An 18,058-nucleotide genomic window follows, 5' to 3' on the forward strand; every position below is an offset into this window, starting at 1 on the left:
TAAAGATAGAAACAAAAGTAGGAATGAACCAGACAATAGAAAAATGCCGCCTCCTTCCCATAAGCACCAGACCCCGAAGCAACACGACCAACGCTTCGACCAAGCCAGCAGGAGATAAACCAGTTCCAGGTGGGGAAGGATGCTCTGGTTGCTGGTTTTGGGGTTTTTTTCTTTAAGGCAAATAGAAAGTATCAGACACAAGTGAGGATTTTTTTTTTAAAACACTTTTACAGTCGTCAGAGTTTTGTACAAATCAAAGCGTCCCTTTTAAAATCTCCATTATTACAAACATACAAAGAAACGATGTTATTACTACAAATCATCGGCTACTCAACTGCATGATCAATTTATCACAATTAAAAAAAAAAACAACCCAAACAACCCATAATAGTACATACAGGGCCTTCCTCCCTCTATTTATTTCTGTATCTCGAGGGAAGCGAAAAAAGCAAAGCCCCCATTTAAAAAAGAAAATAATCCCGTCAATGCACCTCATTTTCTAAAAACGTGTGAAGTATAAAATTAGGTGAGTATTTTCCCGCTGTCACACCCTGGCAAAGTGTAACAACTTTTTTTTTTTTTTTAATTTTTTTCACATCAGAAGTCTATTTAAAAAAAAAAAAGGAAGAACAAAAAAAAAACCCCACATGGCAGAGTGTCTCTGATGCTGCAATGTGCTCCTTCCATGCCGGAAGCCAACATCATCCAAAAAAAAAAAAAAGTGCCTTTGAATAAAATCATCTTTAGTAACAAAAAAAAAAAAAAGAGAAAAAGGATGAAAAAAAAAAAATATATAAAAAAATCACAATCTCTAGTTAAAAGCTTAATAAAAACCCTGACAGAGCAGCCAGCCCTGCATCAAAAAAGATGATTTCTCCTCTTGCTACCTACTGTCAGCGCCGCTCCAAAGGTTTTATCTCCTACTCCTGCACCCCGGGGGTCTCCAAACCCTGAGCTCTTTCCCCCCTCCCCATAGTGGAGCTGGGTGTGGGGCTGGTGAGGAGCTGAGCCGTGCTTTCTGCTCCACACTGGCCAAGTGCTTTTTTTTTATCCAGCCCCCCAAAAGCCCAGGAGAGGAGCCCGGGGAGCTGGAGGGGTCTGCGGTCTCTGTGCTGTTTCCCAGAAGCACATCCCTGTTACAGGGAACTTCCGTAGCCCTTTTATTCTGCTGGTTTGCAATCAGCAGTGAGAAATGTCCCTGGAGAGCCCCAAAAATCACCCCCTGGCTTGGGTCACTGCCTGAGTAAAGCGCTTTCCTGGAGCCAACCCGGCCCCCACTTCTGCATCGGGGAGGGGGCTGTGGGGCAGGGAAAGGGGGAGAGGAGGGTGAGCTCCATCCAGGGGCTGAGGGGAGCAGAGGGAACATCCAAGCCTTGAATCTCTCCTCGTGTAAAGAAACAGGAGGAAGAGATGCTCCCTCACACCACGCTGCAGAAGCCATCAAAGCCCCAGAGGCCACCGAGTAACCAGGACATGGGGGGGGGGAGCACAGGATACGGGGTAAAATTTGGGTCTGTATCATTACACTCTGGCTTCCAACCCAAAAGCTACCAGAACAAAACAAGAAAACACAAACCCAGGCAGTTCAGTTTGCCAAGTTGACATAGAAAAGGAGAAAAAAAAAAAAAAAAAGAAAAAAAAAAGAAACAAACCCAAAAAAATCTTCCAAGATAAATACGTAGCCCCCATTTTGGAAGCATCTTCAAAAAGCTGGATGAACCGTTCTCAGCAGTGGCACAACCTCCCAGTAACATCTGTTGGGCTGGTGATTTATCGGCTTCTCTTTTGAAGAGGGAAGAGTTCAAGGGGGGGAAAAAACCAACAAAAAAACAAAAAACCACCCACAAATCAAGCTCCCACCGCCCGCAGCTCCTGACCGATCTGCGTAAGGACTGGCCACGGCCTCCCAGCAGCAGGTTGGGAACCAGTAAGAAGTCTTAAAATGCAGCAGGTTCCTGGTTGGCAGTGGTGGTAACTGGTTAGGAAAAAAAAACCCTTCCAGAAAGCAGTACTTCAAGGACTGGGGTTGGTCTTTTTTTTTTTCTTTTTAGGATGGCTTGGGACCTCTCCCCGTGGATCACCGTGGGACGGAGACGGAAAGCAGCCACGCTCGAGGGTTCTGTCCAAAGGCAACCACACCCCAGGTGTTTCCATCTGGTCCAGGGCAGCAGGACAGTGACAACACCAAGGTTTTTGGCTTCCAGCGATGGGGCAGGTCTCTCCCAGACTCCTTGGCTAAGGAAAAGCTCCCAGATTTGGGGCGGGGAGGGGTTGAGGGGGAAGGTTTGGTTTTAAGGGGAGGTTATTGCTCCCGACTTCTCAGGTTTTTTGCCCTTGGACAGGGCAGCTGCTTGCTTCAGGAGTTCTCTGTTCTTGGCCTAGAAACAGAGTAAAAATGGGGATTTAATGGCAGGGATCATCACCACTTCCCTAGAGTTGCCTGGACAGGAGCTGTGGCATCCTCTGTGCAGGTGAAAAAAAGGAGGTAGAAGTTGCTGTGCAGCATCACAGCACGAGCTCGAGTCCTGCATCTCATCTCCAACCACCCAGAAATGGCTCTGCCCGTCCCTTCCCCCTCGTGTCCCCCCCTGCTGTAACTGAGAAGTGGCCTGAAAAGTTAACAGCTCCCACCCTGGAAGGTGACAAATGCGCAAGTCCCTGTTAAAGCAGCCAAGGACACTCACCAAGGTCAGGGGGACTTGGCTTCCCTGTCTTCTCCTCTCACCAGCCACCCTGCATCCACAGCGGGAGGGACCAAAGCCCCCATCCTGACTGGTTTTAGGGATTTAAAGGCCAATTTCCCCCACTCTCTTCTATCAAAGAAGCAGGGTGGAGGAGCTGATGGCTCCCCAGATTTGCTTCACCCTTGGTTTTGTCACGTCACAACATTTTATCAGGATTTAGCGCTGTGCTGACCTTGCATCCCTACTAGAAACCTTCTGGAACCCATCAGAGCACCAACAATTTAAGAGTTTCACTCATTTACACTGAATTAAAAATCATGGCAACTTAGGAACAAGGCTCTCTAGCCCCTTTTACCAAACTTCTGAGCTCACTCTCCTCTAGCCCATGTAGTAAATCATGCCATAGCAGTACAAGAAGGGGTAGAATTCATGTGAAACCAGATACAGGTCTTCTGCACTGGTTTCTAGTGAATGAATTAATATGCAAAGTGTTACTAGAGGAATTAAAGCCTCTGCTCCAGTGCTGCGTGCAGTAAAGCAGCTTCTCCTGCAGGCTGGAAGAATACAGGCACCATGAAAAGACAACACAAAATAATAAAAACCAAGAGCACGTTCAAAAAGTGAACCATACGAACGCTTTAAGGCACCTCCAATACACCGAGAGGATTTGAACTTTTATTTTGGAAGCAGTGAAGGAAGTTTCCAGAACCTCAGTCAATAGCAGCTGGAGTAAAACATTCAGAGAGGGGAGAGGAGGAGGAGGAGTTCAGGGCAGTCCCAGTCCCAGCACAGACATCAAACCCCTTTCCACCCAGGAGGGGTGGGTGGCTGGAGGCAAACCTGCTCCTGGAGCTGCTGCTTCCCCTTTCTTTTCAGAGCTGAGCAAGATTAAGGCTGTTGGAAGGTGCCCCACAGCTTTCAAGTCCTCCTCGAGCTACAGCAAAGGCAGCAGCAGGGTATCCTGTTCTCACACACCGAGGAAACAGGGTGCCCTGCCTTAAACCACCACAAAGAGTGTGTGTGTGGGGGGGACATCCCAGGGCTGTCAAAGCAACCAGAAAGCGGTGGTTTGCGCTAATGGAAAATTGTCTATTCAAAACCAGAGTAAACACCAAGTCATTTCTTTGCAGGCCACCCAAAGCTCGGAGATAGAAACAGCTCTGGGCTGCCACAGGCAGCGCGGGGATCAATAAAGCAGAACAGAGACAGAAGGCTCCGGCTGTCACCAGTGCCTCAAACACAAGCCACCAGTGCCTCCCAGCTCACGAGGAGCAGGAGGCTCAGCCAGCCCTCGGCACAACCACACGCAGCTATTCCAACCTCCAGACAGGCTTAAAAACGTGCTTTGGGAAGGGGATCTCACAGGCACCAGCTTTCTGAGGGCGGCTGAACTCTCCGAAACCTGTCCTTGGCTCTGATAATTAACTGGGGTGTGTGCTGATGGAGGAGGGGCTGTTTTCTCAAGGGGAATATAAGCCTTTTGTCTTACCCCCTCCCATTTCTCATGGCTAAAGCTTTAGAGAGTTATAAAGCCCAGAGTAATTAAAGGGTGCAAAGTTCGTTTCTCTGTCTGATTCCTTCCCCGTAACCAGCTCCCCTTTGACCCCATCTCCCTCATGCTGATAGTCTGCCTGGGGTTTCCATGGCCATGACAAAAAAATCCTGCTCTCCCTGTTCCCTCCAGCTCAGGGACTCCTTTATTTATTTGGACTAGAAGAGATCCAGCCCTAAAGGAACTGCCAATTTAAAGCTTTGTTCTCTCTGGTTACTGGTCACATAAATCACATTAAGAGCTACACGGTGCAGGGAGCTGACAAAGGTTCTGGAGAAACAGGTTCAAACCTGATTTTGGCAATAGGTAAAAATGAGTTTGATGGTTCCTGTCTAGTCCTTAGGGGACACAACACAGAGCTTTACAATACAGTGAGTCTGAGTAGAGCAGAGAGCAAGCAAGGAGGATATAAATAGGGGTTATGATGCACCACAGCCTGGTAGAGAGGCTGCAGACAGAGCTGAGAAGTGTCAGCAGAGCTGTGTGTGCAGCAGCTCACAGGGTGGTGTGATCAGGAGTGTCCTCAGCCCCTCCTGGGTAACAGCACAGCTCAGCAAATTAAAAGAAAAATGCCATCACCTGCAACTGCTCCATGACCTCCTTGTGTGTCTTCTCCATTTGGTTCATCTTTGCCCTCATCTGCGACTCCTGGTACTGCAGGTCAGCTTTCAGCTCTGTGATCTGCAGACAAAGCAGTAAGGAGCAAGTGAGCTGGAAGAAGAAACGAAGGCCTCGACCCCAGGCACACCTTGCCCACAGGAAACAAACGCCTCTGCAGAGGTTGAGTGAGACTGGATGAGGTCAGAAACGTGCTGGGGTGGGCAGGGGGAGCACAGTGAGACCAGAATTGTACCACTGGGCAGCACGGAGAAGCAGGAGCAGCCAGGGCTGTCTCTCTGCACAGAGCAGCATGGGTTTCTCTCAGTCTTGCCCCCACCCAGAGGTCTCTGAGACAGCGGTCAGAAAATGACCTTTCATGAAATGAGATCTCCTGGGTGGGTCCAAAAACCCTCTTTGACTTTGGAAATGAGACAGCCTGGAAACAGCCAGAAACTCTCTTGCTCGCTCAAGAGATAAAAAGCCAAGCTCTGCTGGAGTGGGATCTGGGTGAATATGTCAGCAGGATGTGAGGGGAAGCAAGCCAAGGGCTGTACCTTCTTCTCCTTCTCCAAAATCATCTGATCTTTCTGGTGCAGCATCTTTTTTAAAGTAGCCACTTCCTCCTTCAGCTGGGCAATGATAACAAAGTGGTCAGTGCCAGGAGAGTCCAGGGCGAGGTCCGGAGAAAAACTGCAACAGAGAAGAGGGAAAGACTCTCATCATGACCTCTTCTCTTAATTGAGGCAGGGAAACTCCCACAGATGGCACTGGAAGGAGAACAGAAATCATTTCCTGGCCCACCTTGTGTCTTCCAAACACTCCTCGAAGGCGGGTGTTACCTGTTTCCCTGCCCTGGGTGCCACGTGGAGTTTGGGAAATGCATGGTATGACAGGCAGCAGGGCTTATGTGTGATGTATGGAGTTGTATTATTGCATGACCTGCAGGGACATGGGACCTCTACGAGTGACATCAGCCAATGTCTGCAGCAACCATTCAAACAGAAAGGACCCCTTTTCCAACCCAAGAGCTGGGGACAGCAATCAGAGAGCTAATGAAGCTGTGCAACCACTTAGGAACCCTCTTCGCTCACAGGCAGCCCTTGGATCTACAGCAAAATTTTTCACTAAATATAAACAAACGTTCTGGCAAGGAAGGAACATGAAACAAACAACCTCAAGTTAAACAAACAAAGCAAAGGGAGATACCTAAATTAAAGTCAGCACTGTCCTTGGCAGGGAAAAGGGGGGAAAAAAGACACGCTGGACTTTTGCATTTTGATTCCACCATGATACAGCAGTTTAGGAAGAAGTTTTATCACCACTTCAGAACAGGAAAGACTCCCTCCAGAAGACAGAAAAACAGTCAAACACACCACTTGTGCAACCAGGTTCTCTAAACCAAAGCAACTGGCTGAAAACTTATCTGGACGAGTCACTCTCCTGCTTTGGTGGTTCACAAACAGCCCTATGAGACACCCAGTGAACCAGGCAGCCACGCAGAGTCTTGCATTACAGGAATATTTCAGATGGTGAGATAGGATAAGCTGCAGCCACAGGCCCAGGGGCCTCACCTGATCTTTGCCTGCCTTCTGTTCCTCACGGCTGTAAATGCTTAAACCTGATTTTTATCTCTGGGTGCTAAAAGGGCAGCACACTCCCAGCCACGCACACCTGAAATTGCCATATAAAAATTTAACAGTAATAAGACAACAAAAGCTTCACCTGGAAGATTACTTCAAGTCTGGCTGTTATCAGACAGCCCTGCTGCTACAAAGATAAATGGCCAGGGTTACCTAAAGCCTGACATTATTTTAAAGCCTCCAGAGTAGGTCAATACATGTCCTAAAGCCTGCATTCAGCAGGTCTGAACCCGAACTGCTGCCTCTCTCAACTACATGGCCACCTCCCTGCTTCCAGTCCCCCCCAGCACACCCAGGCAGAGAGTACCGGTCTCCTCTTGTGCCTGGAAATAATCCATTTTCTAATTAAAAGCCCAGTCTGCATCGTTTGGACTGGTTAGCAAGGATGTGGCAGAAGAAAAAGGCTCTTTTCACCGCTGTGCTGGGGAATCTAGGGAGGGAAACTAAGCAGGAGCAGCCTCACGGAACTGAAAGTCAGAGGACAGCCCCTGAGGCACTGGGAGAGAAAGCTTGGCAAAGGAAAAATTGGGAATGGAAGGGTCTGGAGGAGGCAGCCCGGGGTGGAAGAGTCCTTCATGGTTAAAACATGCTGACAGCAGAGCCCACAGCATGGGATGTGGCAGGTCCCTGGGTACACCCCGCTCTAGCGCTGTGCTTGTCACGCTGGGCAGCTCTGGAGCACAGAAAAGGTTCATCCACACACACAGCCTGGCAGAGAAGATGGAATATCTCCATTTTAAAACCATTCCTGAGTACAGTTTCCACCAAGCGGGGGCTGTGCAAGATGAGGGTGGGTGCTCCAGCACCTTTCTGTGTGCAAGCATGTTACCAACAGCAGCTTTCATTTCCCACTCAGTGCAAATATGCTGGGGAGGAGAGAAAGAAAGGGGGGAAAAAAAAAAAAAAGGCTTTTTTTTTTTCCCTCTGTGGAGGCTGCTTTCTCACTGATTCCCTCTGGCTAAAAACAAACTCCTGCTCACACCATTCCTTTGCCCAGGCAAGCTTCCCTCCTGCCATATCCTGGGGGGATGAAAAGTGCTGGGAGATGCTTGCATTTCCCCCAGCAGCCCCAGCAGGAATAATTCCCTTCTCCTGCAGCTCCTGTTGCAGAGCAGGCTGTGGAGCCTGGGAGGTGAGAGCCAGCCCTGCCACCCAGTGGGGAGAAGGGACAGGAGGGCCACCAGCCTTCCACAGAGCCACTCTCACACTCAGCAGAGCTGGTAGCCAGCCCCAGGGCTTCAAGGGCCATCTCCTGCCCAGGGTCTGCACCCACAAGTGGGTAACGGTGGGCTCAGGGTGGCCAGACACCCCCTCCTGGCAAGTACATGAGCATGGACAAGTATTTTTCTGTCCAGCTGCTGCAAAATGCACCCTCAATTGTGTCAAGGTGGATCAAAGAAGCAGAATTTCCCCCCTCTCCTCGTTTTTTATTTTTCGAATGACTGACAAGTTAGTAATGAAAGGTTTCTCTGTCTTAAACCCCACCTGAGACTCCAAAATTAGAAGGAAAACTGCCAAATACAAGTTGCTCTGTTCATTTAACAAACAGATTAAGAATTTAACCAACCAACCAAAAACATTTCCCCTACAAATAAACTCCATACCCAGGATCCTAACCCCTTGGGATAGGTCGGGGGCACACGTGCTTTGAGCAGTCTAAAATGCCTGCCTCTAATTAAAGTGAATTGATGAGCTCCTGTTGCTTTCAGTGGAGACAGAGGAAAAAACATGGAGCTCTTCCAAAGACACCTGCCTCTATCGAGTGGAAAAGACACCAAAATGACTGCCTTAAACTCCACACCTCCTAAATGGCTGAAATCAGGCAAAATAAATGCCAAACTTGAAGATTTTGCTATTCAATCAGGCTAGCAGAGAGAGGGAGAGACCAGGCTGACCCAACCAGCATCCAAGTCTCACCTTAGACAAAAATAGCCCCCCGTGTGCAAAAATCCATCCAGGCCAACAGGAACCAGCACCTGAACTTAACGCTTCCTCTGACACCACCAAGAGCAGGCACAGCTCAGCAGAAGCCCCAGTGCTTTAAGTGCATGCTAAGGCTTTTCTATGTAAATTATTATCTTTTTACTAAACAAACTTTGCTGCTCAGCCTCCTGCAGCATCACTGCTCTCCCCCCAGCCAGCTCAGTCCGTAGCGCTCGTCATTGCCTGGTGTTAAAAGCACAATTTAACACCTTGTCTATAATCACAGGAGAAGGGACTGCAACGAGTCTGGAAGGCAAAAAACCTTCTGGCAGCGTCTGCACAAGAAGATGGGGACACCAAACCCTGCCTGAATCAGGAGCAGCACAGCAGCAGAGGCTGGAGGTGACACCGGGGGGGTCACACAGAAGTAGGGGCAGCCCAGGACAGTGGGATTAGTAGGACAAGGTTGGCTGCAAGATGTTCTGAGAGTTACAGCAGGGAAAAGCCACTCCATGTGCAGCAGGGACAGTGCTGTCAGCTCCTCACAGGGCTCACCTGGCACCAACCATTCAATGCCACCCATTAATGCCACTGGGCTCCCCAGTTCAAGAGGGACAGGGAACTACTAGAAAGAGTCCAGCGAAGGGCAACAAAGATGATTCAAGGATTGGAGCATCTCCCTTATGAGGAGAGGCTGAGAGAGCTGGGACTCTTTAGTCTGGAGAAGAGAAGGCTGAGGGGAGACCTTATCAATGCCTACAAGTATCTCAAGGGAGGGTTGAAGGAGGAGGGAGCCAGACTCTTTTCAGTGGTTCCCAGTGAGAGGACGAGGGGCAACGGGCACAAGTTGGAACATAAGAGGTTCCACTCAAATATGAGGAGAAACTTCTTCACGGTGAGGGTGACAGAGCCCTGGAACAGGCTGCCCAGGGAGGGTGTGGAGTCCCCTTCTCTGGAGATTTTCAAGACCCACCTGGATGCTCCTGAGTAACATGCTCTGACAAGCTCTGGGCAATCCTGCTTCAGCAGGGGAGTTGGGCTAGATGATCTCTATGGTCCCTTCCAACTCTAAAATTCAGTGAAATTCAGTGAAATGACCCTGGAAATCGCTCAGTCCCCATATCACAGCCATAGGGAGCAACATCCACTCCAAAATACGTGAAAAAATACACACAGAGGGAATTCACTAAGACCCAGGAAAGGAAGCAAAGGAGCAACAATTTCAAACAAGCTGGACCCTGTTGGAGATGTTGCCAAAGTCAACTGAGCTCAAGTGTGCCCACATTTTTGCCCATCAGAAGTTTAGCTACAGCCTGTGGCCAAGACATGCCACTGATCTCAGCAGCAGAGAGGGGCTGGTTGTCTGTCACCCCACCACAGACTACGCCGCTACCAAAAACATCCCTGTACTGCCACAGACCCTGACTCCACACTCAGGCTCTGCCCCACACTCCAGGCTGACTCTTACAGCAAATCCTGCAAGAGAGGAGGGTTTCTGGGGGGTTCATCCTCACCAAAAACAATCCCAGCAACTCCAAAAACCACACTTGATGAACCACCATTATTATTCCTCTCAAGAAACGCAGCCATGGGTCTATTTAAGGCAGCTGCAGCTTGCCTCTTCTACAGCACGTTGCTGGAGCTCTTCAGTAGATGCTAAAATTACACACAGTTTGTTACTGGGATTCATCAAAAAAAAAAAAAAGAGTCTGTGGTGAGGACCACAGCCTTGGCAGGAGCCAGACTGACAACATCTGACACAAGAGCAAAAGGAAGGCTTTTGGTTCCTTTAATACCTGCTCCTGTTTTACAAATGAACAGCTGAGCAATTGATGATGAAAATTGAGATTTTCAAGCCAGCAGGGGTGTTACAGTGAGTTGTTAGGTCTCAGCTCAGGTATTAGGGAGCAGATAAAAATACCTGGTTGGTATCTTAATAGCCCGGAGAGAAGCTTCAGCAGGAGCCTCTCTAGAGGGAAAGCTGATGGGCTGCACCAGTTCTGCCAGGGACCTGTCTCCAGTCTCCCCACTGGCTCCACCACCACTGAAGGCAGGTGGATGACTTCCCTGACCACTCCGTGCTCAGCCACGGCTCCCAAGCCACAGTTAATCCTTAAATTTTCCCAGCTTTTAACTGAAAACACCATTTAGATGATTAATGGTCTTTTAGACCACTCTGGAAGGAATCACTGCCTTATAAAATTATTTAAGTTCTATTTCCCAGCGTAGCATTTCACATTGACAAGGTGTCAATAGTATCTACAGGAAAGATGTGATCTGTGATCTCAAAGAATCACAGAATCACAGAATTTTCCAGGTTGGAAGGGACCTTAAAGATCATCTTGTCCAACCATCAACCTAGCTGACAAAAATAGACACCCACACAACAAACAAGGAGCATCATCACTAAACCAGACCTCCCAGCACTACATCAACCCCTCTTTTGAACACCTCCAGGGATGGGGCCTCCACCACCTCCCTGGGCAGCCCATTCCAATGGCTGAGAACCCTTTCAGTGAAAAAATTTTTCCTAATATCCAGCCTGAACCTCCCCTGGGGCAACTTGAGGCCATTTCCTCTTGTCCTGTCGCCTGGGACTTGGGAGAAGAGACCGACCCCCACCTCTCTACACCCTCCTTTCAGGGAGTTGGAGAGAGCAATAAGGTCTCCCCTCAGCCTCCTCTTCTCCAGGCTGAACACCCCCAGCTCCCTCAGCCTCTCCTCATAAGATTTATTCTCCAGACCCCTCACCATCTTTGTTGCCCTTCTCTGGACCCGCTCCAGCACCTCGATGTCTTTTTTATGGTAGGGGATAGGAAGAAAAGACATTCAAGGCAGGCAGCGATTAATTAATTACCAGTGGCTTTAACAGACCCTTTGGCACTAACGAGCCTATGCTCTGCTCCCAATTCACTGCTGTTTGGAAAGAGATCCGTCGAGAGGGGCAGTTTCCATGGAGGAGGCAGTTCCCAGTGGAGGGAGGGAGGGCAAGAAGGGAGAAAACAACTGGTGATCTCACTTCAGGATGTCAGTGCCGTGAGAAACAGGACAATGGTGGGCACCGAGACTCTGTTGGGAAGCCAACGTGGACGGGGCACTCTGGGTAGGGGGACAAAGCATCTCGGGAGAGGAAGGAACGCTGAGAATCAGAGAGGAAAGGCAGGAATGAAAATATGCATGTACAAGACCGTAAAAAAATAAAAAAAAAATAAAAAAAAGAAATCCATTTCCATCTCCTGTTTCTGCTACTGCCTCCCGTTCTGCTGCACACCCAGCTGGCGTCAACAGAATCCAGCACAAACTGTGACAGCAGAATGGCATCGGGTGCTTTCGAGCAAAGCTGTTTGATCGCCTGTCCCTCCCCCAGAAGGCAGGAGGGGAAACAGGAGGTGGGTCTTGATCCTCTCCTCTGAGGCTGGCTCTCTGCAGATCAGCCCCGAAAGCACAAAACCTGCAGCCCTCAACTCTACAGAGCAGCCAAAAGCCCCACTCTCTCCCTGGAATAGCAGAGAGAGGATAAAGCTGATCTGGCTGCAGTTTTTCTAACTGTTGGGGAGCTCAGCCAACAAGCAGTTTCTGGTTTAGGAGGTACAGGCACTAGGTATTCCTTTCCTCTTCAATCCTATGTCTAAATGCCAAATAATGCTGGCCTGCCAGCTTCTGGAAAGCTGCAAACGCAGCCCCTGGAGTTCCCAAAGCCCAAGATCCCTGCTCTAGGATAAGCTTCCTCCTATTTGCACAGAACTCTGTCTTATAAAAACTTAGCAAACAAGACCGCCCACCCGCAATTTCCCCATGTACCAGGCTCACCTGTCACCATTGGCAGATATGGCATCAAACTTGGCTTTCTTCTTTGGGATTTCGTTCTGAATAGAAGAGGTGGATAAGGTTTTCTGGCTAGAAAAATGAGGAAATTGTATGTCAGAACCTGAATGACTCGCAGTCTAAGACAGAGAAGCAGATAAATATTCCCACCCACTTTGAATCTATTCAAACAAGATTTCCTAGCGCAAGGAAGAATGATAAAAAATTCATTCCTTCAAGAGTAGCTGGAGACTAAAAATAAACAGAACACAATGCGTCAGTCAGATCAGTAGGCAGGTGAAGAACCGACACTTAAAATCTACATTTCAATCGCTGAATCTTACAAATGCAATTTAAGCTTTAATTGAGCACAAGTTCAGGAAGCTGAATCACTAAGAAGCACTGTTGGGCTACGAGCTGACTCCGGCGCAGCGGGGTTTGCAAACCAGCAAAGCCTGACTCAGCCAGATCCTCCTGAAGGACAGAAAACTGCCAAAACCCATCTCCAGGGTGTGCCAAGCCCCCAAGGAACTTCTCCCAGTTATTTTAGAAGTGTACCCAGGGAGTGCAGAGCAGCCAGGGAGGCTGTTTTCTCACCCTAAGACAGGGAAAAAGCTCCTTCAGGTTACCTGTTATAGTGGCTGCCACTGCTGAGCCTGCTGTACTGTTCCTTCTCTTGCAGGCTGGCCCGGGAAGAGCTGCTCAGGTGTTTGCACTGCTCTTTGGTCTTCTGTAGGACCCGTTTATAGGACAGGGTGCACAACCAGCACAGCAGCTTGCCATCCACCTGGAAGAGGAGAGAATAAAAGGGGGGGATAGTTTTTGGTCTTGCTTCCTGCCCACAAACCAAACTAAGAGGAGACAAGAAGCACCTTCAGGCTTAAACTCGCATCCGAACAAGCAGCGATTTAAAAAGGATCCCTTGAGGGCCTGGAAGGGGTAAAAATTGCATCCAGGATGGCTGGGATGCAGGCAGTACTCATTAATAGCAGCTTATCTATCTTAATGATAGTCTCTGCCAAATTTTGCTTACAGACCAACTTATAGCACCCATTCACCAGGACAGACTACCTCTGGTGGCATTTCTGTCGAAGGTATGTGACAGGGTAGTCACCAGAAACCAAAACGGGGAGGGGTCTCTGCTTGAGGAGGATCAGCAGGAAGACAGGGATTATCAGCACAGCAGCCCAAAAGAACACGAGATGTTCATAGCCTGCAGGAAGGAGGCCTTAGAAACACACACCTCCTAAAGAGCACTCATGTTGTTTAAGCACAGTGTGTGCAGAAGCTGTGGAATGGGTTTCCTGATGGAGGTGTGACACTTCCAGCTCCTTAGGCTACGGCACAAATATCTCTCTCCACCCTCTCCCCAAGCAGAACCTCACCTTGCACTCCTTTGCCAGCCCACCTACCCCTAGGCTAAATTGAAGAGATGTTTCTCAGCAGACCTGGCAAAGGAGTAGAGGGGCTCAAAGACTAAACAGCTCCAAAACACAGCTCCCACAGCAAAGCTCAACTCTGGAAAAATACTTTACAACCAAGAGACACCCCCTTTTGAAACGCTGGAGAATACACGAAGGAGATGGACAGACAATCAGTGTCATCAGCCTTTTTACCTTTCCGGCCTCCTTTTCCAGAGATACTGACCTTCTTTCTGTCATCCTTGCGGTCAAACGCGCACTGCTGCTTGCACTGCTCACAGGAGTGAGGAGGGCCATACTTCTTTTCCGAGTTTGTGCAACGCTGGCACTTGTTTCCAATAAAGGCTGCTATGATGTTGCAGTACTGGCAGGGTTTGGGCTTTAAGAAACAAGAACAACTGATAACAGCAGTGCCTTCTAATTACATTCATACATTGCCCTTTCCTCTTCTCCCCATCGCTTCAGAACTTTTGTTTCCTCCTTCCAAGCTAAGTATTACACTGAGCCAGGAGACACAACTCCATTTGAACCCCTGGTCTCCACCCGTGGCACCCAGACCATTCATCAAGGCCTAAGAAATCTTTAGAAGATGTATAACAACAAACCAGAAACAATCAAAATTGTTTTTTTCAGGTTTCAGACAAGCAAGCAAGAAAGATCTATCACAGCTTCCTGCAGCAATCTCAGTTTGTGCAAGCACGCTCTTATTTCTATTGGATATTGAATAGTTCATTTCCTGGCCTCAAATGATGCAGAGCTGCTCTTTGCCGCACTAAAAGGAGAGAAAAAGGTAAAAGCTTCATGCTTGAGGGACCCACGTATTATTGATCAGTCACGCTATTACAACAGAGCCAGCCCATAAAACTGCTCTGGGATTCAGCAGGATAAAGACAGGAATGATGAAAAGAAAAGAGCCTGGTGAGAACGAGCCCTGCTCACTTACCGTTCCGTAGAGCTTCACGTTCTGAGCACACTTCTTGCATATTGTGTTGGTTTTGCTGTTAAAAAGAAGGACAGATCATTTTATTAACACTTCCACAAAGAAAATGAAACCTCTGTGGTTAGGATCTCAGTCTCCCCTAGGCTCCATCTCTACTGGCAAGACTATATTCATCTTCATTAGGGACCCAGATATCAAAGTGCATTTCCTGTACCCATCTGGTTGAGGATAATTTGCCAAAAAAGTAGTATTAGTAGGAGGCATCTTTTAATTAAGGCATCCCTAGATGACACCAGTTTTTTTTTTTTTGTCCTTATGAATACAGGAGTCTGATCAACAGCTAATTGGCAGCAGGCGTGACTCAGCACTGGTGACAGCCCCAGCTCTGGAGGAGGTCCTGTCTGGATGTCGAGGTTAAAGGAGGACACACACACCTCTCTCCTGACCAACAAACACAGGAAAAGAACACCCCACACGCTGCCCGCAAGCAGCTACTGGGTTTACCAATCCTTGCTCTGGAAGCTACATAACTTGCAAAAATATAAAAAAGGTAAAAACACAGCTAAAAGAAATAATTTTTGGATACCAGAGATCAGATAAGAGGAAAACTTGGGGGAAGATGCACCGAGATCCTTCACTGGAAGATGCATCTGAGCACGGACCAAAAACAAAAAACAAGCAAAAGGTGTACAAAACGTGTAAATCTAAGGACGGAAGCACATGGACCTGCCCAGCAGAGCTTTGAGGAAGGCCAAAGTTCCCCCCAGTATTCCACAGCAACGATCTGCTAAGGCTCGGTCAGCAAAGGCGTGGGTGCGTCTGTTCTAAAAGAAAACATCACCCAGCATTTACCTTTCCTGCTGGAATTCAGTCCTGCAGTAAGTGCATTTGACAATGGGATGCGCAATCCGGCACTCCTGCAAAGACGGAAGCGTTTGGTGAGATGCAGTGCTTCTCTCACATACCATTTCCCAAAAAATCCTAGATTGCCCGCTGACCTCTGCTCCCACCACACGCCCACACATCCCTCAAACTCCAAACGCTTCCTCCCTGTACACTCAAGCTCCTCTTAGGAGGGCTGGGAGCAGAGGAAGGGCAGCAGGAATGGCATGTGTCACAGGTGAGCCACAAGTAAACTGAGATGCGGAACCAGGGCTTATTTGTGCCCGACGCCCACAGACAAGGGTCACGGTGCTTGGACTCACCTCCCAGGGCAGGAACACGGAGTCCTGCCACAGTTATTCACACCTCTGCCCTCCACAACCTTCCTGTGCCCGTGGGGCCTCTGGACCCGCTCTCCTCTCACCCCTACTCCTCAGAGGTTCCTCTACGCCCGCCTGCTTCGCCCCATCTGCTTCAGCAATCCCAGCCTGCTGCCCCCTGTTCCCTGCCTCATCCCTGATCTCATTCTTCCCCACCCAAACTGCCCCACCCAGCCAGACTGCACCCCAAAACCCACCTCCCTCCCTTCCAGACCTCCCTTAAATGTCCCCCGACCCTCCCAAACACCCCGGCATCCCCCAAATGCCCCAGCCCCCTCCCCTTTGCTAACAGCCTCCATCACAAACAGCCCTTCAGTTGCCCCCAGGCCTTCTCACACGAACAGCGTCCATCTACCCCCCAAATTCCCCCTAGTGACCCCACAATTCCCTCTCCAACGCCCTCCAAACACCCCCAGAACCCCCCAAACAGCCTGCACCGCCCTCAAGTCCCCCTGACAAACAGATCCTGTCCCCAAATCCGCTTCCCCCAAGCGCCCCCGCCGCCGCCCCGGGCCCCGCCGGCTTCCCCCGGACCTTGCAGAGTTGCTGGCCCTGGCTGAGCGCCTCGAAAGGGAAGCGCTGGTGGCACTTGGTACAGGCGTAGAGCGCCGCCATCCCGCCGCCCCGCTGACAGGCGCAGCCCAGCCCGCCCCGGCCGCCCGGCTGCACGGCCCCGCCCCCTCCCGCCGCTCTCCCCCCTCGCCATTGGTCACCCACCGCATCACTCACGCCTCGCCCGCTTCTCATTGGTCAGCGCAGCCGTCATTCATCGGGCGGGGGCGGAGCAGGACCGCCTCCTCCTTCCTCTCCTTCCCCCCCCCCCCCCCCCCCCCGTTGACGTCACGCGCCGGGGCGCTACGCGGTGACGCAACCTCCCGGCCCGCCCCCTCGGCGTGACGCGACGGCACGGGGGCGCGCGCGGCGCTGGGGAGGTCGCGTGAGATCGCGCAGGGCGGGGAAGGGGGGGGCTGCTGCTGGCCCACAAGGCCTTGCGCGAGGGGACCCGGAAGTGGGGCTGGGCCTGGGCCTGGCCTGGCCTGAGGGAAGGGAGTGAGCTGGGCCCGGGCTGAGCTGGGTCGAGGGCAGGGGAAGGGGCAGAGCTGGGTTGAGGGCCTGGAGAAGGAGCTGGGCTCGGGCTAGGACTGTGGAAGGGGCTGAGCTGGGCCCGGGTTGAGGGAAGGGGTTCAGCTGGAGAAGTGAGCTGGGCCAGGCCTGGGCCGAGTAAGGGTCAGAGCTGGGCCCAGGCCAAGGGAAGGGGCTGAGCTGGGCCAGGCCTGAGCTGAGGAAGGGGCAGAGCTGGGCCCAGGCCAAGGGAAGGGGCTGAGCTGGCCCCAAGTTAAGGGAAGGGGCTGAGCTGGGCTAGGCCTGGGCTGAGGAATGGGCAGAGTCAGGTCAAGGCCAGGGCAAGGGGCTGAGCTGGGCCAAGTTGGGGGAAGGGGCTAAGCTGGAGAAGTGAGCTGGGCCAGGCCTGGGCTGGGGAAGGGGCAGAGCTGGGTCGAGGGCAGGGGAATGGGCTGAGCTGGGACAGGACCTGGAGAAGGAGCCGGGCCTGGGCTAGGCCTGGGGAAGGGGCTGAGCTGGGCCCAGGCCAGGGGAAGGGGCTGAGCTGGGCCCGAGTTGAGGAAAGGGGCTGAGCTGGGCCCAAGTTGAGGGAAGGGGCTGAGCTGGGTCGAGGGCAGGGAAATGGGCTGAGCTGGGTCAGGGTCTGGAGAAGGAGCTGGGCCTGGGCTAGGCCTGTGGAAGGGGCTGAGCTGGGCTGAGGAAGGGGCAGAGTCAGGTCAAGGCCAGGGTAAGAGGCTGAGATGGTCCAAGTTGAGGGAAGGGGCTGAGCTGGAGAATGGGCTGAGGTGGGTCTGGGTTGAGAGAAGGGGCCGAGCTGGGTTGAGGCCTGGGGAAGGAGCTGGGCCGAGCCAGGCCAAGCCAAGGCTGAGCTGGGCTGGGATAAGGCCAGAGGAAGAGCAAAGGAGGGGGGTGTCAGGGCTAATAAGCCCCACTGGAAGGGCCGTAGCTGGTGTGTGTTAGGGGAGAGGAGGATGAGGGGGGTGTGCAGGCCCAGAGGAGGAAGGGAGGCTGGGTTAGGGCAGGGTTTAGGGGCTGGGGAGGTAAAGGAGCTGCTGCAGGGAGGGCAGGGTGTTTGCAGAGGTGTGTGAAGGAGGGTGTTGGGTCTGGAGGGAGGAAGGGAGCAGAAGGCAGTGGGGAGGAGTGGGTGGCTCCACCTTCAGAGCGGACCTG

At 51.0% G+C, this 18,058-nt stretch overlaps 1 protein-coding gene across 2 annotated transcripts; it reads right to left on the reverse strand.

Annotated features, from left to right (window-relative positions):
• Positions 1–202: 202 nt before the first annotated feature.
• Positions 203–16,483, reverse strand: FAM76A (family with sequence similarity 76 member A). Of its 2 annotated transcripts, XM_014959773.1 has the most exons (10): positions 16,361–16,483; positions 15,417–15,481; positions 14,568–14,622; positions 13,851–14,003; positions 12,833–12,990; positions 12,210–12,296; positions 11,419–11,538; positions 5,391–5,526; positions 4,816–4,917; positions 203–2,378 (listed from the first exon to the last, which is right to left on the reverse strand). In XM_014959773.1, exons 1-10 carry the CDS (start codon positions 16,439–16,441, stop codon positions 2,292–2,294), a joined length of 1,044 nt encoding a protein of 347 aa, XP_014815259.1. In that variant the 5' UTR covers positions 16,442–16,483; the 3' UTR covers positions 203–2,291. The 2 variants fall into 2 exon arrangements, with proteins under 2 accessions (XP_014815259.1, XP_014815260.1); XM_014959774.1 differs by lacking the exon at positions 11,419–11,538.
• Between the last annotated feature and the right edge of the window lie 1,575 nt (positions 16,484–18,058).

This window comes from Calidris pugnax, unplaced genomic scaffold (genome assembly GCF_001431845.1).
Source record: "Calidris pugnax isolate Ruff unplaced genomic scaffold, ASM143184v1 scaffold402, whole genome shotgun sequence".
NCBI lineage: Eukaryota > Metazoa > Chordata > Aves > Charadriiformes > Scolopacidae > Calidris > Calidris pugnax.

Bases quoted from the DNA above. Each gene is read 5' to 3' on its own strand.
- FAM76A (XM_014959773.1), bottom strand. From the start codon at position 16,441: ATGGCGGCGCTCTACGCCTGTACCAAGTGCCACCAGCGCTTCCCTTTC. The intron at 14,623-15,416 runs GTAAATGCTGGG...TCTTTTTAACAG, and splicing joins ACTGAATTCCAGCAGGAAAG to CAAAACCAACACAATATGCA. The intron at 11,539-12,209 runs GTGAGCCTGGTA...TCTGATTCTCAG, and splicing joins ATATCTGCCAATGGTGACAG to CGTTCCTTCCTCTCCCGAGA.